The sequence below is a fragment of the Mesoplodon bidens genome (assembly GCF_964165515.1).
Source record: "Mesoplodon bidens genome assembly, chromosome: 13".
In the NCBI taxonomy this organism is placed as follows: Eukaryota; Metazoa; Chordata; class Mammalia; order Artiodactyla; family Ziphiidae; genus Mesoplodon; species Mesoplodon bidens.
In genome coordinates, this window is record NC_138169.1 from 23623299 (window position 1) to 23649059 (window position 25761).

General features: G+C 40.0%; 1 protein-coding gene across 11 annotated transcripts in view; it reads left to right on the top strand.

Annotated features, from left to right (window-relative positions):
• MTMR3 (myotubularin related protein 3) overlaps positions 1-25761 on the top strand; it is a 144443-nt gene that overhangs the window by 83715 nt on the left and 34967 nt on the right. For 8 of the 11 annotated variants that reach the window (XM_081251633.1, XM_081251630.1, XM_081251638.1 and 5 more), the window contains 5 exons: positions 113-165; positions 10840-10925; positions 15634-15723; positions 16152-16268; positions 24411-24493. In XM_081251633.1, coding sequence (XP_081107759.1) covers positions 10923-10925; positions 15634-15723; positions 16152-16268; positions 24411-24493 — 293 coding nt within the window. In that variant the 5' untranslated portion in view covers positions 113-165; positions 10840-10922. Of the gene's footprint in view, positions 1-112; positions 166-192; positions 228-6638; positions 6703-10839; positions 10926-15633; positions 15724-16151; positions 16269-24410; positions 24494-25761 lie in introns of those variants that run through there. The other 3 variants (XM_081251635.1, XM_081251637.1, XM_081251636.1) reach the window with 3 other exon arrangements.

A 25761-nucleotide genomic window follows, 5' to 3' on the forward strand; every position in this document is an offset into this window, starting at 1 on the left:
TATTGTCATGGCATTCTAACTTGTAGAGAAAAGTCTTGTGGGGAGATCTAAGTGGCTTAACTTGATTCTTAGGATATTTGTCATTGTAAAACTACTGGTTTTTCTTTTGCAGATTTTCTTGTGAAACGTTCCAGTAGAAAAAGTTCTTGGGACGAACTTCATTTGGTATGTTTGTCCCCTACCTCCTGCCCCCTACTGTACTCTCTGCTCTTCTGAGGCAGCAAAAGGTAATTTGTAGATGAATTTTGGGGGCCTGTTTTGTCTTTGGACATAATTATTTAGGTGAACCCTTGTATGTTCACTTTAATGTTAAATCTCAATATTTGGTGGTTTGGTTTTTTTTTTTCCCCGTTAGGACTCAAGCCAGATTACTTTTCCCATATATAATTGTGCCATAGTATAATATACTGTGCCTAGAAACTTGTATTTAAGTTGAGATTAAATGAGTTGTGGCCCTAATCTTTTGTTTAAAATAGTTCTTAACATGATGTTCTTTTAAATGGAAACTTGATTCTTACTTTGAGTTTTCTTAAATTGTTAAATCTGTGTGCAAATCGAGGCCTCATTACTAGCATTAGTGGTACTAATGTGACGTTCTACTAGAAAACAACTTCTAAAAAATTTGTTAGTCCTGCCCCCAGTGTGGATGTTAATCCCTGTCCTGTCCTTTTTTTCATAGACCTGTGTGGATCTGTTATTACCTAAGTCTTTATTACTTCCTCTTTTTTCTGCCATCTATTTAATGGAGGAAATTATTATCTAAGTTTATTGAAAAGAGAAGTTGCTGTTTTGGTTTTAAGTTTCTGGATCCAAATCATTCCCTTGTTCCAGAACCTTTAGCTTGGCATTGCCTCCAGATTAAGGATCAAGCTCCTTAGCATGGCATTTTAGGCTCTTTATAAGTGAGCTTTAAGCACATCTACTGCAACTAGGCACTCATTTCCTCCATACATCTAGAACGTCTTTTGCTGTAGCCACCCTGACCTACTTACTGTCCCTCAAATACTGTCCAATATCTTGCCTTTTTTTTGGTCTCATTCTTTGCTTGTGCTGTTCCTGTCCCCCCTTTGTCTCAAAATCTGTCTGGTTCAGCCATTAAAAGTGTGAGTGTTCCACAAAGCCTTACTTGAGTGCCCAGTTCAGAATCCATTTCTCTGTCTTTTGCATCCGCATGGTATTATATTTCTACATCTGTTACCACACTCTGCCTTATTAGTTATGTTTGTCACTCCACAGGATTGTGAACATCTTGAAGGCAAGAACTATCTTCATGTTTGAATTTTCAGATCACACAAACGTTCCCTGAGTCCTGGGATACTAGTGTCTTCTCAGTATAATTTCATTTTAATTAGGATTTTTGTTTTTGTTGTGTGTGTTTGGTTAAGAATAAGGGAGAAGAATTAGATTCTTTTGTTCTAGTAGAGAAGAATTAGATTCTTTTATTCTAGTAGAGATTAGTTATCATCTTGTTGATTCCGGATACTGTTTTTTTCCTTTCCATATAGGAAGGATTTATATAGTACATATAATGTGTCCTTGTAGTCCAAGTTGCTCAGTATCTCACTTGGCTGAGTTATTGTTGGCAAGTGTGAGTTTTAGTTACTGATTAAGGAATTGAGTAATTTCTTGTTAACAGGTGCCTGAAAGAATGAGATTCCATGTTAAGTAGGAAGATAAATGTCTTACTTCGGTAAAGATTTCTCAGAAGTCACATTCTGAGACTGACACTGGAGACCAGTGAAGCCTGCAGATCCCAACTGTCAAATTCTCATACATACATTAAGAAAAGAGAAATCATTTGACTTTGCTTCAAATAAGAAATTTACCCTTCATTTGGCCTAGCAGGGTGCATATTAGACCTTTGGAGAGGAAATGTAATCCTAATGTATTACTTGACTCTTCAGTGTTTAATTTTTATTTTTTTAATTTTAAAAAAATCTATTTATTTATTTATTTTTGGCTGGGTTGGGTGGGTCTTCGTTGCTGTGCACAGGCTTTCTTTAGTTCTGTTAGGCGGGGGCTACTCTTCTTTGCAGCGTGCAGGCTTCTCATTGCGGTGGCTTCTCGTTGTGGAGCCCGGGCTCTAGGTGCCTGGGCTCAGTAGTTGTGGCTCATGGGCTTAGTTGCTCCGCGGCATGTGGGATCTTCCCGGACCAGGGCTCAAACCCGTGTCCCTTGCATTGGCAGGCGGATTCTTAACCACCACGCCACTAGGGAAGCCTGATGTTAGATTATTAAATTAATTTTGATACCAGGAAACATATTATTGGAATTAATATAATGTGGGTTCCAAATTAAAAGACTAAAGAAAGATGACAGCTAGATCCAATGTGATCCTAGACTGGATCCTTTTATAGAGGGGGGAAAAAATCTCTGTAAAGGATGTAATTGGTTGACCAAATTGGAATATAGAAAGTAGATTAAAGTACTGTATCAGTGTCAAGTTTCCTGAATTTGAAAACTAGTTCTGTGGTTATATAAGAGATTATTTTTGTTCTTATAAAGTATATATTGAAGTAGTAAGGGGTAAAGAAGTAGCATGACTTGCCTTAAAGGTCCCAAAGGTCATAGAGTTTAGTGAATGGCAGACTCAGGACTCTTGTCTCTTCTGCCCTCAGAACCATTGCTTTACATCCCTGATTATTTTTTTTGATGGCTTTATCTTCACACTCTGTCTTAGGTCAAGTGAAAAGCTTTTATGCAATATTATTTTGAATTTCCTTTTTAAAAATATCTCTGTGGAAAAGTTTATTTTTCTAATTACAAGGGTAAAGTAATTCTAAAAGTGTAAAAACAAAGTCCCTATTGCCACTTAATTCCTTAGAGTGGTAACCATTGTTAACAATCATTATATCATTTTTCTGTACATGTACAAACATGTTTCTGGATTAATACAAATAATGCTTATATGTATTTTTATTTTAACCTTTCAAATTACAGAACATTAGGACTTCTACCAAGTTGTTGACTGAGTTAGTGAATTATATAGTTTCATGAATGGAATTAGTATGTGTAGTCTTTGGCAATAATGATCCCCCCCACCAAGTGTGTATCTTTTCACCTAGTAAATTTATTTTTAAGAATCTGGGCTGCAGAAATAGTGACTTGTGCAGAGATATGGGCAAGGATGGTTATTGTGGCTATTTTGATTGTAATAGAAAAGTGAAAATAACCTAAATGTCTCAGTAATTGATGAATTGTTAGGTTTATGGTGTATCTAAATATAATGGAATACTGAGCTGCCATGTTGAAAGTATGTAGTGACACAGGAAGGATTTGGTACATTGAGGGAAAATGTGCAGAACAATGAATACAGTATGATCCTCCCCCCTCATTTTTCGGGGGTAGATTATGTATGTCTTTGTATATGAATAAAGTGTCCTGGACAGAATTATAAAATATTAACAATAGTTGTTATTACATGCAGTTGAAGTGAAGGGCAGCAAAGAATGAGAAGGGAAGTTCTACTTATTTACTTAAAAAATAACAGATTTGAGATATAATTCATATATCATACTATACATTTGACCCATTAACGTATACAGTTCAGTGGTTCAGTATATTCATTGTGCTGTGCAACCATCACTGCAGTCAATTTTAGAACATTTTATTACTTCAGAAAGAAGCTCTCCATACCCTTTAGCTATCACCCCACCCTTACCTTCCACCTCTCCCAGATCTAAGCAGCTGCTAATCCCCTTCCTATCTCTATTAATTTCCCTGTTCCATTTCTGTGAAGTATGATATGTGGACTTTTGTGACCAGCTTCTTTTACTTGGTATAATGTATTCAAGGTTCATCTATATTGAAGCATGTATCAGTACTTCGTTCCTTTTAATTGGCTGATTAATGCTGCATTTTGGGATATACAACATTTTGTTTATCCATTCATCTGTCAGTGGACATTTGGGTTGTTTCTGTCTTTTTTTTTTTTTTTTTTAAAGGGCTCTTTATTTTTTTTAGTAATTTATTTATTTATTTTTGCTGTGTTGGGTCTTCGTTTCTGTGCGAGGGCTTTCTCTAGTTGTGGCAAGCGGGGGCCACTCTTCATCGCGGTGCGCGGGCCTTTCACTATCACGGCCTCTCTTGTTGCGGAGCACAGGCTCCAGACGCGCAGGCTCAGTAGCTGTGGCTCACGGGCCTAGTTGCTCCGTGGCATGTGGGATCCTCCCAGACCAGGGCTCGAACCCGTGTCCCCTGCATTAGCAGGCAGACTCTCAACCACTGCGCCACCAGGGAAGCCCTGTTTCTGTCTTTTGACTACCTTGAATAATGCTGCTATAAACATGTGTATACGAGTTTTTCTGTAGATATGTTTTTGTCTCTCAGACAAAATTCTACTCTCTTTAGGAGTGGAATTGCTGGGTCAGGTGGTAGCTCTATGTTTAATCGTTTGAGGAACTGCTAGGCTGTTTTCCAAGGAGGCTGAACCATTTTACACTCTCACAGCAGTATCTGGGGACAGTTGCTTAGTTTTTACACCTGTATATTAAATTTTCTTAGAAGGAGCATGCATTACTATTACAACTAAAAAATTAAGAAGTGTTAAATTACTTCTCTTAGGCTAACAGTAATGACTCAGTTTCTTCCTTTTGGTGATAGTATAATTACCATTCTGGAACGCAAGTTTTGCAAGTCAGTTGTTGACTATTTTTTAATGATTGTCTATATCTGCTCTTTGTAGTATTAATATTATAAGGACCTCCAGCGGCTTCGTGATTCATATTGGTTGCAGAGTTACCCATGATCTTGGCTTTTTCTTATGAACTTGGAATTCCTATAGAAAGTTTACCTTTCCTCAGATGTTTAAAGCAGCACCTCTTATTTTGAACTATGTTATCTGTTTTCTTATATCCCCTCTTGCACCATAAATTCTTTAATCTTCCTTAGCCCCCACATCTAGGCCTTTACCTATTACTGTCAGTTATACTCTAAAATAACTTATATCCTTATGCTTTTATTCCATCTGCACTGCCTCCATTCTAAATCAAGCCACCATTTTCCTCCCTGTGATTGTCTCCTGATTCTCTTTATTCTTTTTGTTCTCTTTTTGTTCTCTAATCCATTCACCACACAGTAATCAGAATTATTTTAAAATCAAATCATATCACTCGGCTGTTTAAAATCTGTCAATGAATTTTTGACACTTGGAATATAATCTGTTGCCCTTGGAATATAATTTATACTCCTTACCATCTACATTATCCTCTTGTACATTTCTCCATCTTCAAGTTGGGCCACTCTTCTTTCTGACTCAGTACATTTTAGCTATACTGGCTTCCTCTTTTTAATCCTTCAGAAATGCCAAAGTCTTTTCCTTGTCAGGAACACATGCTGTTTTCTGTACCAGAAACTGGCCTTGCTGCACAGAGAGGCCTTTTCTGACCACCTTATCTAAAGTAGGACTCCCATACCTCCACCCTCTCAGTCTCTGTCTCAGCATCCTGTTTGTTTCCTTTATCACACTGAGCACAATTTGTAATTATAATTATTTCTTTCTGTCTTCCACACTGGGATATGAGCTCCTTAGTGCAGGAACCAGCACAGTGTCATAGTGTTTGACACGTAGTTAGTTCTCAGGTAATTGTTGATTGACCAAAGTGCAGCACACCATTTTACAATCTTTATTTGGTGTAGAAATGGAAGACATCAGGGACTTCCCTGGTGGTCCAGTGGCTAATAAGATTCTGCACTCCCAGTACAGGGGGCCCAGGTTCGATCCCTGGTCGGGGAGCTAAGATCCCACATGCCTCGCGGCCAAAAAACGAAAACATAAAACAGAAGCAATATTGTAATAAATTCAATAAAGACTTTAAGAATGGTCTACATCAAAAAAATAAAAGAAAAATAAAAACTTTGTGAAAATTTCAAATGTATAAAAGTAGAGAAAATAGGTTAATCTCCATTTACTTATCTCATTGGGCTTCAAAAGCTATCAACTCATGGGCCCATCCTGTTTCATAGATATATACTCCTACTCATTCTGTCTGTTCCATGATATATTACTTCATGTGTACATATTTCAATTGTATATCTAAAAGAAACTTCTAAAAAGCCATAACCACAGAAACCTCCTAACCACTGTGACATTGTCAGTTATACAGAAAATTAATAAATAACATCAAATATTATATGGGCAGATTTCCCTAAGTGTCTCAAATTATTTTCATACTTTGAATTAGGATCCAAGCAAAGTCCATATATTGCAGTTGGTTGACATGTCACTTACATCTCTTTTTATTTTTTTATTTTTTTATTTTTCTTTTTGCGGTATGCGGGCCTCTCACTGTTGTGGCCTCTCCCGTTGCGGGGCACAGGCTCCGGATGCGCAGGCCCAGCGGCCATGGCTCACGGGCCCAGCCGCTCCGCGGCATATGGGATCCTCCCAGACCGGGGCACGAGCCCGTATCCCCTGCATCGGCAGGCGGACTCTCAACCACTGCGCCACCAGGGAGGCCCACATCTCTTTTTAAATCTGAGTTTTCCTTTGATCTCTTCTGTCTTGCAGTTTAAAGAATTTGGGTTATTTTTATATTTTTATAGCTTTCTCTAGACTAGATCATTATGTTCATCCTATATTTCATTAGCAGTTGTAAAATGGTGATACTTATTTGTGTCTTTCCTTGTTTGTATATTAGGTGAAATACTACCCCCATCAACTACTTGGTTGTACAGAGGTTCAGTTTATATAGGAAAAGCAAGGTAAATACTAATTCTTTGCCTTTATTTACCAGTTTCAAAAATAAGAAGTTGTTGGGGCTTCCCTGGTGGCGCAGTGGTTGAGAGTCTGCCTGCCGATGCGGGGGACACGGGTTCGTGCCCCGGTCCGGGAAGATTCCGCGTGCCGCGGAGCGGCTGGGCCCGTGAGCCATGGCTGCTGGGCCTGCGCGTCCGGAGCCTGTGCTCCGCAACGGGAGAGGCCACAGCAGTGAGAGGCCCGCGTATCACAAAAATAAAAAATAAAATAAAATAAAATAAGAAGTTGCTTACTTAGCATCCTCCAGTGGTGACCAATGAGAGGGAGAGAGAGAAATATTATGAACTTATAATTAAACATATTGAAATTCAATACATAGCGCTTATTATTTTTGTTCAAATTATTCCATTTTCACCAGTGATTCTGTTTAGATTGGCTCTGGAGTCCTTTTGTTATACCCTTAGTAGTCTTTGATAGTTTCCTTGCTTTCCAATTTAATGTTCCAGGATCAACTTACACATTTTCTGTTCTAGACCTGTAATTGGCTATTTCTCAGGAGCCTTGGCTCCTTTTGATGTGAGAATTAGTATTTAGATACCATGGTCTAGATGCTTAGAATGCTCATTGCTGCTGGGTCAGTTCCATAACTTTTTTGCAGTAAGATTATTTTTAGTATTTCATGAAGAGTTTGATTATATTCATACTCCTCATCTACACATCACATAAAACTTACCCTTTAAAAGCATACAGTTCAGGAGTTTTTAGTATGTTGTGCTAAACCACCACTAATCTGTTTTCTGTCTCTACCTAGATTTACAATTCTGGGCAATTTATATAAATGAAATTGTACAATATGGTATTTTGTGCCTGGCTTCTTTCAGTTAGTATTAAGTTTTCAGAGTTCATCCGTATTGTATCATGTGTCAGTATTTTAGTCTTTTTTTATTGCTGGATAATATTCCATTGTGTGGATATACCACATTTTATTCTTTCATCATTTGATGGACATTTGGGTTGTTTCTGCTTATTGGCTATTATGAAAAATGCTGCTGTGAACATTAACACACAAGTTTTTGTGTGGATATGTTTTCAGTTCTCTTGGGTATATACCCAGGAATGAAGTTAATGACTCATCGTGACTTTTAAAGGAACTGCTAAACCATTTTCTACAGCAGTGCGTGAAGGTTTCAAATTCTCCATATTCCACTACCTTTTTTATGTTAATATCTTCATCACTGGAGTTGCACTTTGTTATCTGTTTTGAAAAACTTCAAATCCACTTCTATTTGAGTTACTTAAAATATAGCAGTTTGAATATGTATATGATACTGTCATTAGACATTTAATTCTAAAACAAATATCTTTTGCACAACATTAGGGCAGTTTAAAAATAAAATTCATCCAGTAGGTGTTTCTTTTTAAAGTGATCTTTAAGAGATTTTTTTCTAATAAGTTCATACCCTCAGGAATAATTTCTTTGCCTTTCCTCCTTTCCTTTTTAATTAATTCCAACAGGTGGCCTCTTTACATACCCTTGCCACCTCATCTAAAACAGCAGTTCTTTGTTACTCCTTATCCCTAAACCCTGCTTTATTTTCTTTGTAACACTTACCAGCTACCTAATATAAAGATATCTATTTATTTGTTTCTAGTGGGGAAGGCAGGCAGTAAAATTTTTATTTTATTTCATTTTTTAAATTTATTTTTGGCTGCGTTGGGTCTTCGTTGCTGTGCGCGGGCTTCCTCTAGTTGAGATGAGCGGCTCTACTCTTTTTGCGGTGCACAGGCTTCTCATCGTGGTGGCTTCTCTTGTTGCAGAGCACAGGCTCTAGGCATCCAGGCTTCAGTAGTTGCAGCACGTGGGCTCAGTAGTTGTGGCACATGGGCTTAGTTGCTCCGCGGCATGTGGGATCTTCCTGGACTAGGGATCGAACCCATGTCCCCTGCATTGGCAGGCAGATTCTTTCATTTATTTATTTATTTATTTAGGCTGCATTGGGTCTTCGTTGGTGTGCACGGGCCCCCTCCAGCCGCAGCGAGCAGGGGCCACCCTGTGCCGCGGTGCATGGGCTTCTCACTGCAGTGGTCTCTCTTGCCGTGGAGCGCAGACTCTAGGCGCACGGGCCTCAGCAGCTGCAGCACACGGGCTCAGTAACTGTGGTGCAAGGGCCCAGCTGCCCCAAGGCACGTGGAAGCTTCCCAGACCAGGGATCGAACCCCTGTCCCCCGCAATAGCAGGCAGACTCTCAACCGCTGCGCCACCAGGGAAGTCCCAGGCATTAAAATTAAGCTCCATGACTTTCTGGTTACAGTTGTCTCCCCTAGATCTAGGGCAGTGCCTGGGTTATACTAGGTGTTGAATAATTGTTTATTGAAATGAATGAATAAATGAGAATTTTATGCTAATCTGTGTTCTTGAGCTAGGTTATATCACAAAGACTTGTTTTAGGTTTGAATAATGGTAAGAATGATGACTCTGACTTGATTTGTTACTAAACCACTTGGTTCTTCCTCATCCTTCTAGCCTCTGAACAATGGAGTACCCCAAACCACCACTTGGTCCTCTTAGTTTCTCCATCTGTACTTGCCCTGGAATTTACTAGCTTTAATGCCATCCACACACTTATGGCTCCCACATTTATGTTACTATCTCTAGCTTCCATCTTCTTCATCTCCAGGCTAGTTTGTTCAGCTTTTACTTGGCGTCTTCAACGGGATATCTGATAGGCATCTCAAATATAACGTGTCTAAAACGGAACCTTTGGGCCTCCCTGGTGGCGCAGTGGTTGAGAGTCCGCCTGCCGATGCAGGGGATACGGGTTCGTGCCCCGGTCTGGGAGGATCCCATATGCAGCGGAGCGGCTGGGCCCGTGAGCCATGGCCGCTGGGCCTGCGCGTCCGGAGCCTGTGCTCCGCAACGGGAGAGGCCACAACAGTGAGAGGCCCGCATACCGCAAAAAGAAAAGAAAAAAAAAAAAAAAAAAAAAACGGAACCTTTGATTCCCTGTTCCCCCTCCTGTACCTCTGCACAGAGTGGATAATCCATTTTTCTTAATGTTTTCCCTCATCAGTAAATGGGAAATCCTTGCTTCTAGATGCTGAAGCCAGAAAGTGTGACTTCTTTTATTTAATGAATTAGTTCAAATCCTGTGGGTGGTAATTTCAAAATATATCCAGAATCCAGCAGTGTCTCACCATTTCCATCACTACTTCTTATGGTGATTATTTCCTTCTGACAGGTCTTCCTGTTTCCTCCTATGCTCCCTCAGCTCCCCCAACAATCTAGTCTGTTCCCACCCTATAGCCAGAGCCATCCTTTAAGTCACCTCATGTCGCTCCTGTGTTCATAACTGCACAAGGCTCCACATGTTCTGGGCCCTGCTACTTCTTTGATGTCCTCTGTTCCCTCACTTTCACTGCTCACAAAGAGTTTACTTTGAATATTGAATCCCAGACTGCCTAAAATATCCTATATTCATGGAAGTTTAGTGAACTAGAAATGCTGGCTTTGCATGAAATGTATCTATTTTTTTAAAAAAAAGCTACTTATTAGAGATGATAGTGTTCTTACTAGCCTGTCTTTGAGTTTCTTGTTAGGTATTCCTCCCCCACTCTTATACTTGTTTCTGAAAACCAAGTAAAGGTATTAGTGCAGTTTATGTGAGTTTTCAGTGAGCATAGGATATTGGGGCAAAAGGCAGTTTTTTCGTATTCTTTTACTAAGCCAGTTTGGTTCCCACAGATGGGGGGATACATTTTGAATTTACAGATAACCACAGAAACATACTGTAATGTTACAAGAATGTTGTGTTTGCATTTGCAGGTCAGTTTTAGTTATTGCTTTATTATTTTCATCTAAGGTTTATAATATTTTTTGTATTGCTATCAACATTAAGAACATGAGCCTTTGCTACTTTTTTGCTCAAATAGTTTACGACCAGGAGGATTTTCACAAGGGAGTTAAGGAGTTTGGATTTGACTAGTGGGGATTGGCTGGGTGATATTCATCTTTTCCTTGGCTGACTGGTCAGGTCTTTAGGTCCTTGTGTATGCAGTTTCTTTAATTAGGGTATGGCCAAACAGGGCGGTGTGTGTGTGTGGGAATTGCCAATTTTGTCCTTTTTTTTTTTTTCTTTTTCAAGATCCAGGCATAAAGGAAAGAAAAGCCTTGCCAAGATACTGAAGAAAGGACGGGGATCTCTCCTCCTAATCTGGGCCTCCTGTCATGGTAAGTTAAGAAAATTGAACTTGAACTCTGTCCTGACAATTAAGTGAATACTAATAAGTTCAGTTACCCATTTTTGTTATTGTGAGAAATCATTTCACTTTTTCTTTCCCAGAACTCTCTTGTCTATTTTCTTTTATTGTTTACTTAGTAGTAATAATTTTAGAATATTCTAGTGTCTTAGAGCAGTTTTGCTTCTATTAACTTCAATCCTGTGAGTCAGATATTGTCTCTTTTCAGTCAGATAGTAAATGGAGTCAAGACTAAAACCCATGTTTCTTGGACTACAGGGTTCTTATTCCTTTTCTAGGAAGGAAGGTATCATGAAAAGCTTTTTCTCTGTGTGTGTGTGTGTGTGTGTGTGAGCGCGCGCATGTGTGTGTTTTCTTGTGTGTAGGAGAATTATATGGTCATACACATATTCTTTATGAATTTACCTTTCTGGATAGAAGCAATTCCCTGTCTTCCCTGTCCTGTCTCTTTAAGGCATTATTTTTATCCCAGAGAAGATGAGGTAGCTCTGTACACTCCCTACCTACGTCTTTGACTAAAATGAGTGTATTTCAGTGACTTGTGGGCCATTTAGGACCCAGTTCAGGCAGAGATGATGGAGCAATGAGCCAACCACATTTCTGTCAATCCTGAGAACACGTAAACCGTGCTCCAAGGCTTAAAAAAGAAATGGTCCTCTGTAATATTGTCCTGCTTCTATCTTGGTGATGTTTTCTAGAACCAAACTCTGTCTCACGCTGGTGCACAAAGAAGGAATTGAAAAGGCCATGTTAATTTCAAGCTTCATTAGGAACATGGGTGGAAAATGCTTTTCAAAATTAAAAACAAACTAAAACAAAACAGAAAAACTAGTTGTATAGAAGTGTCATATTAAAACAATGACAAAGGTAACTGCTCTCATCTTAAATCTTTGCCAGTTTTTTCTTAGTTTGTGGGCATAACAACTTTCTAATGTATCCTGTACCCAAACACTGATGAGCTTTTCTTTAGACTATATTTTATTTTATTGGTTTTCACGAGTTTTTAATGAATTGAAAAAGTGTTTGCCTAATATTTTATGGTATGTATGCCAATGCTAATGAATAGCAAATGGTGGGCTTATTATGAAAGCAGCTCTGTCCTGTACTGGGGGGTTGTCCTTCACTGTGTACCACATAGCTACAACGGTGTGGTCCTCATTCTGGTGCTACTGGGGTCTCTGGTGCCCTGCAGACAGTCTTCCTGGTGCGCTCTGGAGATACTTCTGTGTGCAGTATTTGGGGAGCAGTATGACTGTGGGTCTTTTTTTAAAAATCTGTCATAAAGTAGCATTATAACAAGTTTTTACAAGTACTTACTTACAACTCTTCCACCAAAACCCATGGTTGTGTTCCTTTCTGACTAGTTTATGTCCATATGTATATTTTACGTAGTTGGAATTAAAACATAATTATTTTGCTTATTTCACTAAATGAATTAAACACTTTTCCCTTCTTGACTCATTGGATTCCTAATGATTTTTTACTAGCTGCATATCATTTTGCAAGTTGTTGAATCATTGATTTAAGTAATATTAATATTTTCTTTTGTTTTAGAATTTTGGTTCTGTGTCCTTAATCCTTATTATTATTATTTATTTTTTTTTTGCGGTACACGGGCCTCTCACTGTTGTGGCCTCTCCCGTTGCGGAGCACAGGCTCTGGACGCGCAGGCTCAACGGCCATGGCCCATGGGCCTAGCCGCTCTGCGGCATGTGCGATCTTCCCGGACCAGGGCACGAACCCGTGTCCCCTGCATCGGCAGGCGGACCCTCAACCACTGCGCCACCAGGGAAGCTCATTAATCCTTATTTTTTGTATAGAGAATTCAGAAGTACTGGTTTTTCTTTCTTTTTTTAGTGTATACTTCTATACTAATTTGAGTAATATCCTCATACTTTTAAAAGTTCTTAAATGAGATTGAGTTTTTTTGGGGAGGTTAAGCATTAGGAAGATGTTTTCATGTTTCATTATGGAAAATCTCAAGCCTGTGCAAATCGAGAATATTATGAACCCTCATAATTGCATCAACCAGCTGCAGTAATCATCAGTTCATGGCCACACTTGTTTCTTCTGACTCCCTCACCCATACCTCTTTGTATTATTTTGAAACAGATCACAAACATTATATCAAAGGAAATTTATTTATTTATTTATTTATTTTTGCGGTACGCGGGCCTCTCACTGTTGTGGCCTCTCCCGTTCTGGAGCACAGGCTCCGGCCGCGCAGGCTCAGCAGCCATGGCTCAGCGGCCATGGCTCACGGGCCCAGCCGCTCCATGGCATGTGGGATCTTCCCGGACAGGGGCACGAACCCATGTCCCCTGCGTCGGCAGGCGGACTCTCAACTACTGCGCCACCAGGGAAGCCCGGGAAATTTATTTTTCATGGCCTTTAATACCAGTCTTAAGAATGATAAATTGACAGACTGACAATCACTTTAACTTTTACATTTGTCAAATGTTCCTACAGATATTTCACTCTTAAGTATAGTTTTTTTTTTTTATCCTGGAAAGCTGTATATAAATTCAGTTTATAGGCATTTCCACTGGTCAGCCTCTACTCGCCATGTTCTTTAAATATTTATCTCTAAGGTATAGACTTAAGTCTCTTACCTGCATAGTTTAGTGAATAGCAGAAATTAGCCTGGAACTGTGGTGACTGATCGATCCCTTTTCAAGGTTTTATAGGTGAGCCCATATGGCGCTGGTGGAGATTAACTACCACCGGATTCCACAATGCCTGGTGTTCCTCAGCAGTAGCAGGAAATTGACCAGGTGGAATACATTCTCCTACTAACAAACTACTGCTTATAGCTAGCCTAGGAGAAATTTGTTTTCAAGCCTCTTATCAGGGTAACACTTGACAGACTTTTTCTTTTTTTTTTGTTAGTTTGTTTGTTTATTTATTTATTTATGGCTGCATTGGGTCTTCGTTGCTGCGCACGGACTTTCTCTAGTTGTGGCGAACGGGGGCTACTCTTCGTTGCAGTGCATGGGCTTCTTATCGCGGTGGCTTCTCTTGTTGCAGAGCACCGGCTCTAGGTGTGCAGGCTTCAGTAGCTGTGGCTTGCCGGCTCTAGAGTGCAGGCTCAGTAGTTGTGGCCCACGGGCTTAGTTGCTCCACGGCACGTGGCATCTTCCCGGACCAGGGCTTGAACCCGTGTCCCCTGCCTTGGCAGGCGGATTCTTAACCACTGCTCCACCAGGGAAGCCTCGACAAGTATCAGTTCTTTGGTTAGTTGCAGTGTGGAATCTGAAGCCATATCAGTGAACTTTTTGTATTATGTTGAAACCATAGGTCTGTCTTGCACTTTAAATTAATCTTTTTCCATGCATAATTTTATAACATCAAGAATAGGTCATTTAGGGGCTTCCCTGGTGGCGCAGTGGTTGAGAGTCTGCCTGCCAGTGCAGGGGATACGGGTTCGATCCCTGGTCCGGGAAGATTCCACATGCAGCGGAGCAGTTAAGCCTGTGTGTCACAACTGCTGAGCCTGTGCTCTAGAGCCAGTGAGCCAGAACTACTGAGCCCGGGTGCAATGACTACTGAAGCCCATGCGCCTAGAGCCTGTGCTCCACAACAGGAGAAGCCACCACAATGAGAAGCCTGCGCACCGCAACAAAGAGTAGCCCCCACTCTCCGCAACTAGAGAGAAAGCCCGCATGCAGCAATGCAGACAAAAACAAACAAAAAACCTTGAGTATTGTTTGTTTATAGATAGGATTTTTCTTTCTTTGAGATTAAAAAATTGTTAGAAGTGTGATAAGTAGAATGTGTAGAAATGTCCACTAGTGGTTGTAATTCTTACTGGTGCTGTCAGTTTAACATGATATGGTTTTGCTCATATAAAATTTGCTGTGTAAACAGATTCCATCATAATTTACAGTCAGACTTTCCAACAGACTGCTTTTTCCCCTGGTCTTCCTATACCATAAAAATTCATAATGTAAAAGGCTACTTTTTAATATAAATTATAATTAGTTCAATTCACGTGCCATTTAGATTATAATTTATTGCTTCTTTGAAATTGCCTTAATAGAAATAAATCTAATTTGTAATATAAAGCAGATTATGCTGGGGGTAGTGGTTCACACATGTTTTCAGTTTGAGAATTCACTTCTTAAGTTTACATTAAAAAGAAAAAATCTTTCTGTTATGGAAAGCTCACATATAACCAAAGGAGACACAATGGTATAGTGAATTCTCACTTAAAAGTTGCATGAATTATCCCTCATGGACAGTTCTGTTTCATTTATGCCCCATTCCCTTCCCTCTCCAATTATTTTGAAGCAAATTTCAGACGTGAGTCACATCATTTCATTTTTATATAATGCAGAATGTATCTTTCAAAAATAAGAATTAAAGGTTATAACTTAAGAGAAAAAAGCCACTGTATCTTGGTTTCTCTTAAAAGTAATATACTAACAACTTATTAGTGCTTAATAGAAATGTTCTTAACTTCTTTGACTTTTTTTTTTGGCATTGGTGTGTTCTCCATCTAAAGGCGCCTAATGTATTAGATGGAACACTTTTGGGGGTGAGTATTTTTTCATTGAGCTTTCTGCCAGTCCACCTTGGTCACTGGACTCTCACTGTTATTATGCTCCTAGACATGGCAGAAAAACCCAATATGGATGAGTAGGAGCTTTGAAATTATTTAAACATTTGGGTTTTTCCAGGATGAAGAGACTCGGCACAGCCTTGAGTGCATCCAGGCCAATCAGATCTTTCCCAGGAAGCAGCTGATCCGGGAGGATGAGAATCTTCAGGTAATTTCAGGCCACTTTTGATTGTGAAATAAGTATTAAGCATCATAGTAACAATGTAGCAGAGCTAATGGATTCAAGTAATGTACTATATGTAGGAAAATATGTATTAGAAAAATATATTTTTTCCTGAGCCATACACATAATAGCAATTTAAGCTGGAAAACATCTCTCCTGTTAGAAAGACTTTTTTTCCTGAGAATTCACTGAGATGATCATCTCTGTGTCATTCCTTCTGTAGTCTAGAATATGAATAACTAGGTTTTATGAATCTTGAATCATGTGGGTATAAACCCATCCTTTTTAGGTCCCTTACCCATTTATGTACTGTTTTTGAGTGACAGTGTTTATCATCCATTCACCCGACCCGTGTTTGAACACTTTGCTTTACTGCTTCAAAACTCTGAAGGGTTTCTTCTTCCATTTTGAAGGTTCCTTTCCTTGAACTTCATGGAGAAAGCACAGAGTATGTGGGCCGTGCTGAGGATGCCATCATTGCCCTTTCTAATTACAGACTTCACATCAAGTTCAAGGAGTCTCTGGTTAATGTAAGTGTTTCTCAACTGTTCTCCCACTAAAGTAGATGGAGAAAGGAAGTATTCCAATAAAAAAACTTGTTAATGTTCTCAAAGAGAGGAGAGTTATAGGGGGTTTGGTTTGAAAACCTTGTGTGCTCTGCTTTTCTCTCACTTAATTTAAGCACTCAGGGACACTAGGTTAGCAAGCAACTCTTGTGCTTGATTTAAAATGATACATGTAGTTGTCAGCTAAGGTGTCCATTGTCTGCTAACACTGCAGTAGGTAATGCTGTACCATTAAGCTTTCTAAGGGTGCAAAGGCTGTGTAGGCTTTTATTCCTCAATTTTTAGTAGCTGCTGACTGCCTCAGTTGAGAGAATTTCCTTGACCTTAATGTCAAATGTTGAGTTGTACTTTGAGCTCAGTGCAGACTTCTGTTATAGGATGAAGTTATTCTAATGGCTCCTTAGTGGTGTAAGTATAGATGTTAAGTACAATGTGTATTTGCATAATGGACTATACATTGCTGAAGAGAAGGAAGGCTTTCACTTTTTGAGTGCATTTACCCTTTTCAGTTATTAGTGTATTCTCAGTGAACTGGTTCTTCCAGCACACTTGCCATCATTAATAGTTTTCAATAAACGTGCCTTTTACCACAAAAATGTGAAGGTTCATGTATTTCAACCAAATGAATGCCTTCTTCCTTCCTCACTGGAAGGAGGCTTTTTGCACTTTGGTTCTGGCACAAAGAAGTGTATTATGACATCTTGTAAAAGCTCAGGACTGGACTTTCATTCAGATTGTGTGTTTTGGGGTTCATTTTGGGATTCTTAGAAAAAGTTTACTCAGCCATCCAGAAGTTACCCAATTCCTTCATCATATTTTTCCCTTGTCAAGACTCAAATGGCTGACATTTTCTATGTGGTTGGCATTTATTATTTTAGTATTTATTATTATTCTTTGTAGTTAAGCATTTACATCCAGGAATCATTGTGGCCTGAATTCCTTCTGGTTTCTAGATTTGGGCTATGATCATATCTGTTATGTTAGTTTTCTGCCTATCAGCTAAAAATACACACTGGATTCATCAAGGAAAGAGGCATGTTGTGCTTTCTTACCATATAGTACTGTATTCAGAAGGGCCCATTTGGAATTGGGTGGCTGTGATAGGAGGGGACAGGATTGAATCTCCTATAACATTCCAGCAACCAGAGGTTTCCTACCAGCTGCTGTGGAAATAATGACAGTAATAATTAGTAGAATTGCCCAATTTAATTTTGTGTTTAAACTGTGTTTAAATGTCTAGAATTGATAAAATTGTAATTAAATTGCATGTGGAGATAATTTAGTTTCATATCATTGCATTTTTCCATACAGTCCTCTGTCTCTCAGCTTTCTGGTTTATGGCGAAGTATTTCAGAGACTATTTTTAGATCTATTTGGGAATATGGTCTATTGGAGAGAAAGCATGGATTTGATCATGTCATTCACCAGCCTGAAGCCCTTCAGTGTTTCTTAACTACTTCTAAGATGAAATTACTTAGCATTGTATGATCCTTGGTCCCTGACAGCTTTTCTGTATCCCTCTTTTCCCCCTTCTTCCCTTTGTATTGGTAAAACCACCCTCCTAGAAATCTCAGACATAATTTACACCTCTGAGTTCTCTCTTCTCCTACCCAGGGAACTTCTCTTCATCTGTCAAAACCCAGTTCAGGTGATAAATTCTTCTGTGAAGCCTTTCTCAATCCCAGTTCCCTCCCTGACAGTTTATTACCCTCTCTTCTGGCTTTTTCTGTATCTTGAACATACCTTTACAACATTTACCAGATATGCTGTAATTTTTTGTTTATTCATCTTTGTATCTTCAGGATCCAGCGTGTTTACTGGTGCCATGGTATTCAGTAAAAACTAAAGTGAATTGAAGTTAATAGGGGTTTGAAATTGATATTAGACCATTTTTAAACCTCCTTTAGGTTTAAAGTTCATTTTAAAACATATTTCTGTGTAAATATGCCTGTGTCATCTTGTCTCTTAACAGTAGCTGTATGAGTAGCTTATCTACTGGAATTGTTGGTCCCCCATTGTGCTTAAGAAAACTTACCCCGTTCTTACTTTTGACTCATTTCTTCACCTAAAAGTGCTTTCCATTTAGCATTATAACCCTCTAAGGCATAGAGCCTGCATGTCACATTTTAAAAAGCCCAAGATAATGGTTTTGCACAGAAGAATTGTTGTGCAAAAGTATTTTGGCGTTGCAGTGACTTTAAACATTTCAGGTTGAGAGCGACTAGGACTTCTTCATACAAGTACGTTAATCACATCGCAGTTAGTGCTAAGGTTCCTAAAACCTGTGGTTACTCCCGGAAACAATGGCTCCTCCTACACTAGGTCCTCCCTCAGCAGATGAGTGTTTCAGTAAAATCTGTGAGATTAAGAGACCCCCCCCTTTAAAGGTCATTATATCTAAATCAAACATAAATCAACCATCACCCAGATGTGCCAGTATATATTGTGGCATGCTCCAGTTTGCATCATTTTGTATGCTTTTAAATCAACACACATCATTTTGTATGCTTTTGAATCAACACATTTAGCACTTTAGAGAATGACTTACTGACAAGCTTTCAGTAGCTACCTGATAATCATATATTCTCTGTTAATTTCACAGCAGCGCTGAGATACATCATTACTTTATTTATTTATTTATTTATTTATTTATTTTGCTGTACACGGGCCTCTCACTGCTGTGGCCTCTCCTGTTGCAGAGCACAGGCTCCGGACGCACAGGCTCCGCGGCCATGGCTCGCAGGCCCAGTCACTCTGCGGCATGTGGGATCCTCCGGGATCGGGGCACGAACCCGCGTCCCCTGCATCGGCAGGCGGACCCTCAACCACTGCGCCACCAGGGAAGCCCCATCATTACTTTAATGCACACACATTCACTGGATATCAAGTTTCCAGTTTTTAGGGTAAAGAACCTCTAGTACAGTTCAGTTGTAGCATTTAAGGTATGAATTGCTCCTATTCTGTGCTTTTCCCAAACTATATTTTTATATATGTACAGGTATTTGCTTAACTAATTTATAAACAAGTAAGTGTTCAAGTGGAGTTCATGAAATTTTTAAACAATTCTTGTGTAATTCAATAGACCGCCTCTCAATCTGCTGCTTCTGCAATCCCAGTAAGTAGCATGAGAATTCCAGGCGGTTGTTGCACCTGTGCTTGGAACAAACTGGTTTTGAGTGTCAGATGCTCACCTTGCAAATCAGTAAAGTGTGTCATCTCTGCATGAGTCCCTTCCCTCATATTAGACAAAGTTCTAGTGGTTTCCTATATGAGGACAATTTGTGGGGTGGGGATAAAGCCACACAGTTTAAACATAAGCGGGTGGAATTGTGACCTTCAAAAAATGTAAACTGGGGCCTCCCTGGTGGCGCAGTGGTTGAGAGTCCGCCTGCCGATGCAGGGGATACGGGTTCGTGCCCCGGTCTGGGAGGATCCCATATGCCGCGGAGCGGCTGGGCCCGTGAGCCATGGCCGCTGGGCCTGCGCGTCCGGAGCCTGTGCTCCGCAACGGGAGAGGCCACAACAGTGAGAGGCCCGCATACCGCAAAAAGAAAAAAAAAAAAAAAAATGTAAACTGAATTTCAACCAGAAATAATTTGTAAAGTCAATGTGAGTATTTAAAAGGACATTAAAACTCCATTTCCAGACTGCTGTGTTAATGCTTCTTAGGAACAAGCTGGAAATATACTTGGAAACACTTCCCTTAGCATTTTCCTAGATTCTTTCCATTGCCTAACTATTGTACATCAAAAATCTTCATTCCCCAAGCATCAATAGGAGGTTATTGTTAACAATGCACTTTGGCCTTAGCATTCATAAATCAGAAGAGCTTCTGAAACCAGTGCTGGAAGAGTATCTTGTAAATACCACAGGTGAGCAATAAAGAGTTTGGGTCTTTAACCTGTGACAGTCTTCTTCCTCTGACTGGTTTTTAAGTCATAGAGTTAGAGCCCAGATATTCCAATGTGTTACAGATTTTAGGTTAAGACTCATTACATTATTTTTTACTCTGCTATTGCCAGTTTTACTTCACATGTGTATGCAAGATTAGTACTTCCCATTCATGCTATAAAAAGGGCATTTGTTTTTAAAAGGTATACATTATCCCACTTTTAAATTCTGGTGCTTAAAAAATAATTCACACACACCCCCCCACCCACCCAGAATGAATTATGGTAAATATAGTAGGATATGATGATATAAAATTCCCTCTAGAATGAGACAGTACTGTGGGTCTTTTATACTTGTGCATGTCTATTAAATTTAAACTGCTGCTCTTCTGCTTTTTTGGATTGATGCTCTTATGAGTTTTGGTATACATGATATAACTTTTGACCTTTTGAGGAATTGATTAACAGCACTGAGTGTGTTTGATGTATTTTGAGCATGAGTTTGGTGGGTTTTATAAGAGGTAAAGCACTGTGATGGGAGATAGAATTGCCTGGCAGGTAGAAGGCAGAGGAGAAAAGAGCAAAAAGAAAATGAGTTTCTACAAAACACTGAATCAGTGGGTAAGAGAGGATTTGAATGTGACTTTAGATTTCTTCGAATTGCCTCTAAGGAATCTTGGTTTACATTCTGTTTTCCTCTTGAAGATTCCTGGTGAAGAGGCTACTACCTAATTGTGAAAGAAAAACTAAAGTAGAGCTCACACAGAAGGGAAGGGCATCTTAGAGGAAGAAAGAAGGGAGTACCATATGTAATGGAAGGACCCTGAGCTAGAGGACAGCCATGGATTCTGGTCCTGACTTGCCACTAGCTTTAGTGTAGTGGCTTAACCTTCCTGGGCTATAAAATGGTCTGGCTCTTGTGTCTGTAATTCTTTGTTTATAAGGTTGAATATTGGGTATGTTTAGTTACGGAAATGGTAAGAGATCCTCCTAATATATGATGAAAGTTGAGAAACCTAAATCAGTGGACTTGCCTTTAAAAAAGTAGAGAACCTTATGTTTTGGTTGGATGTATGAAGAGGAAAAGAAGCCTATCTCTGGCTTTTTAGAAGAGGAGGCAGTCTGGGGGCAGGGGTGCATTGAAGAGTAACACTGAGGTGAAAGGGGAAGAAAAAAGGGAGATACTCATTTGATATAAAATCAGATATTTCCCTTTTAGGTCCTTATTCTTGCTGCATATTAAACTTCCTTGCATGTGACAATCTGCATGATCATTAAAATCTGTTTTCTGTGTCTATGACTTGAGTACACATGGTTGTTTCTGGTGACTTGCTAGTATCTGTATACTAGCAACCAACATTTTTATCCTTATTCCTTAAATTTTCAGTGTTAAAATCCATGAAAGTTTGTATATTGAAAGCATTTAGGTAGCATATGTTTTGCATGCTCTGAGGTGTTGCATATTTGTATTTTGGAAGTCTGGACATAGGCTCTTGGGCTCTAGTCCAATAGTAGGGATGTAAAACTTACCTGTTCTTTGTAGCAAAATAGCACAGACTGGTCCACTCCCTCCAGCAGCTGCTAATAGCGTTAGTTGGTTTTCAAGTTTTCTAGCTCTAAGGAAAGGTGATAGAAGGGGATCTGGGATGCGGGTGACTGCTGAGAGAGCACGTGGATTTGAAAAGCTCATTCTCACTCTACCCCAGACTCTTCCCATTCCCTGTCCCTGGGACTTCCTAAGTTGTGACCATCCGAGGTTGAGAAAGCAAAGGCTTGTGTCATGTAGGAAGGTTGGAAGGTTGTCCAAGGAAGTCAGGAAGCATGCAAAATTTTGGCTGGTAAAATTTTAGAAAATTGAGATAAGAACTCAGGCCTCTTAATTGCCACTCTGGCAGCTCTTTTTTGTTTGTTTGTTTGTTTTGTTTGTGGGGTGGGGGGAGAAGGGGGTTGTAGGTTTAAAAACAAAGAAACCCAACATGAGTCTGTTATAGGATATCCAGAGGACTGGCCTGAGAACAAATCAGTGTTCTCTTCTGATCTCTTAATCTCCTATTACTTCTTCACAATTTATCCTCACTGATACATTGTTGGTTTTTTATTTTTTCCTTCTTAGACGTACAGGTCTTGAAAGAATTTTTAGCAGCATCAACTCCAGTTTCTCACAGCACCTTGGGGTTAAGGAGTTAAACAAAAACAGAGGGCCAAAGCTCCTTTTTTTTCTCAGAACACAGGCAAGAATTCTTAGTCTTTCTCTTACTTCTGGTCCTATTACAAGTGTAAGGGAATTTTGTTGCTTAATCAAGAAGGCTCGGGCTTCCCTGGTGGCGCAGTGGTTGAGAGTCCGCCTGCCGATGCAGGGGAAACAGGTTTGTGCCCCGGTCCAGGAGGATCCCACGTGCCGCGGAGCGGCTGGGCCCGTGAGCCATGGCTGCTGAGCCTGCGCGTCCGGAGCCTGTGCTCCGCAACGGGAGAGGCCACAGCAGTGAGAGGCCCACGTACTGCAAAAAAAAAAAAAAAGAAGGCTCTAGTCCTGAGGTAGAACTCCCAGCCATTACCTGAGTAATATTATTTTGCTTTCTTCCCCTTTTTAATTCCTGCCCCAGTTTGTTTGTTTATTTGTTTGTCTAAGATGTCCGGCATTGGGCTTCTTTTTGATCTCCACATCCTTGTTCTGAGAGTTCTCAGCTGACTCTGGCAACTGCATGGTGGGGCAGCGTTTGCCAGAAGCCTGTTTCTGAAACTGGTTCAGCTAACAGGAGGGCCACCCTGTGCAGGCAGGACTCTCTTGTTTCTGTCTGTTGGAAGAGACTGCCTCCTTCTCATGCAAAACATGAATTGTTGGAATGCTCCTTGCAACTCCCAGAGCCACATTTTGGTTGGGCTTGATACAGTGTGAAAAGACCCTTTTCCAATGAGTGAGAGTATCTACTATTACTTTTACCAGGCTCTCTTTAGAAGTTTTGGAAATTGCTTTTTGAAGCCAGGGGTTGAATCAGGATAAGATGAGGGACAGAGGGAGGATTCTAACAACCGCTTAAGGATTTGTCACCCTGTTCAGATGCTTTCCCTCCTGTCTGCCTGCCTTCTTTGATCCCTCTCCACTGTCATACTTATCCTGTGTTCAGTAGTCTGCTGACCAGATTGGCAGGGAAAGAACCATCCCAGCTTACTCATACCTTGAGCCCCACTTGGCAAACAGGGCTCCTCAGCTTGTCTTTTTCTTTTTTTTGGCTGCGTTGGGTCTTCATCGCTGAACGTGGGCTTTCTTTTCTCAAGTCGTGGAGAGCGGGGGCTACTCTTTGTTGCAGTGCGTGGGCTTCTCATTGCGGTGACTTCTCTTGTTGCAGAGCATGGGCTCTAGGCGCACGGGCTTCAGTACTTGTAGCACGCTGGTTCAGTAGTTGTGGCTTATGGGCTCTAGAGTGCAGGCTCAGTAGTTGTGGTGCATGGGCTTAGTTGCTCTGTGGCATGTGGGATCTTCCTGGACCAGGGCTTGAACCTGTGTCTCCTGCATTGGTAGGCAGATTCTTAACCACTGTGCCACCAGGGAAGTCCCCTCGGCTTGTCTTTTGAAGCAAATTAGACCTAGCTAATTACGCCACTGTGAGACCTGCTCCCTTCTCCTCGATACCTAGTCTACTGAGCAGAGAGCCTGACCCACAGCTCTGTCTACTCTCTTGTCTTTTTTTGTGCAACCTGCAGGCAGTTCAGACCTCCAGTCTTTTTCAAGATTCTCCTTTGCTGACACAAAGCCACAAGCCCACCTTGTCATTTGGGGCAAGTGACAACTGTAATCCCACTAGCCTCTTGATCTGCAGCTCTTTCTGTCAACAAGACAGGATAACGATTCTGGTTCCCTTTAGCTTCTGTGTCATCACAAATCACAGCTAGCTCTAACCTTGTAAAGTAGTACTTTGAGAGATGAGTTTGAAAGTTTGTTGCCAGAAAGATGGTGTATTTCCCTGTTCTTCCACATGTGGTGCCTCCTCTTTGTTAGCTTTATGCTATGACATGACTTGAGGGCGCTGATTAGAGGTTGAGAAAGGGAAACCCTAAATCACCCAGGAAATCACTTGAGTGCTGTTGATTTAGGTGAATATGCAGTTCTGTGCTTCTTTTTCCTGCAGAGCTTTCTAATCACTCTTGTTGGACACACTGAAGAACTGCAGGGTCAATACCTTTTTGACTAAGGGAACTTCATCTTTTTTAATTGCAGGTTCCATTACAGCTTATAGAAAGTGTTGAATGCCGAGATATATTTCAGCTTCATTTGACTTGCAAAGACTGCAAAGTTATCAGGTATGCTATTGTTTATGCTATTGTTTAGTGTGGAAAATACTTCTTAAAGGATGGATTCATGATTTGATAACAGAAAAACAGCTTTTGAGGGTCAGCCTAGTTAGTATTTTCGGAGTAGTTAGTCCCTGAAATGTTTTATCTTTAGCCTACTTTTCTATTGGAAAGGTGTTTTTTATTTTTTATTTGGACATGATTTTAAATTTACAAAACAGGTGCAAACATAAAAATAGTAAAGAGCACTAGTATTGTTAACATTTTACCCTATTTGCTTTATCGTTTGCAGGGGGCGTGTGTGTGTGTGTGTGTGCGCGCACGCGTGCGTGCATGCGCTAGTGTGTGAAATTCTTGTTCTGAATGATTTGACAGTAAGTTACATAATCATGGCTCTTTGCCCTGAAATACTTAAGTGTGCTTTCTTAAGAATAGGGGTATTTTCTTACATAACCCACAGTATCATTGTCAACTTCACAATTTTACACTCATAATACTTTTTATCCAGTCTACTCTCCATGTTCCAGTTTGTCAGTTGACCTAATAATGCCCTTTATAGCATTCCCCCTACCTCGTTCAGAACAGGATTCAGTCAAGGTCACATATTACATTTAGTTGCCGTGATTCTATAGCTTTCTTTAATCTGAAATGTTTTCTACCACCTTTCTTTATCTTTTATGACATTAACATTTTGAAGAAAAAATCTTTTATTGTAATAGAAAGTTTCTTATTTTGTGTCCAGTGTTTCCTTGTGATTAAATTGAGGTTGTGCGTTCTCAGCTGAATACTGTACGTATGAGGTTGTGTCCTTTTCAGGAGATTGTATTACAGCTGGAGGCAAACAATGTCCATCTGTCCCTTGCTGATCACTCTTGTCAAGGAGTCACCCGCTTTCTGTGTAATTTCTGTATTTTCTCCCTTGCAACTAATCAACAGTCTGGGAGGCACTTTAAGACACTAGAAATGTCCTGCTTCTCATCACATTTCTCCAGTGTTGGCTTTATCTGATCTAGTCTTTACTATAATGGTTGAAAAGTGATGCCTAAAATGCATTTTAAATTTAGTAGCTCTACCAGTTTTTAATTCCCCAAGTTTTTACTTTATTTCTTTGATCTATTCTGGAGTGCCAGTAAACATTGTGTGTGGGCATATTGATGAGCCACACTGATTGGGACAAGGGAGAGGTTTAAGTGACCTCCTTGTTTTTTTGTTTTTTTTTTTTAAATTTTTTTTGGAGTATAGTTGATTCCTCCTTGGTTTTAAGGTAAATATTTAAG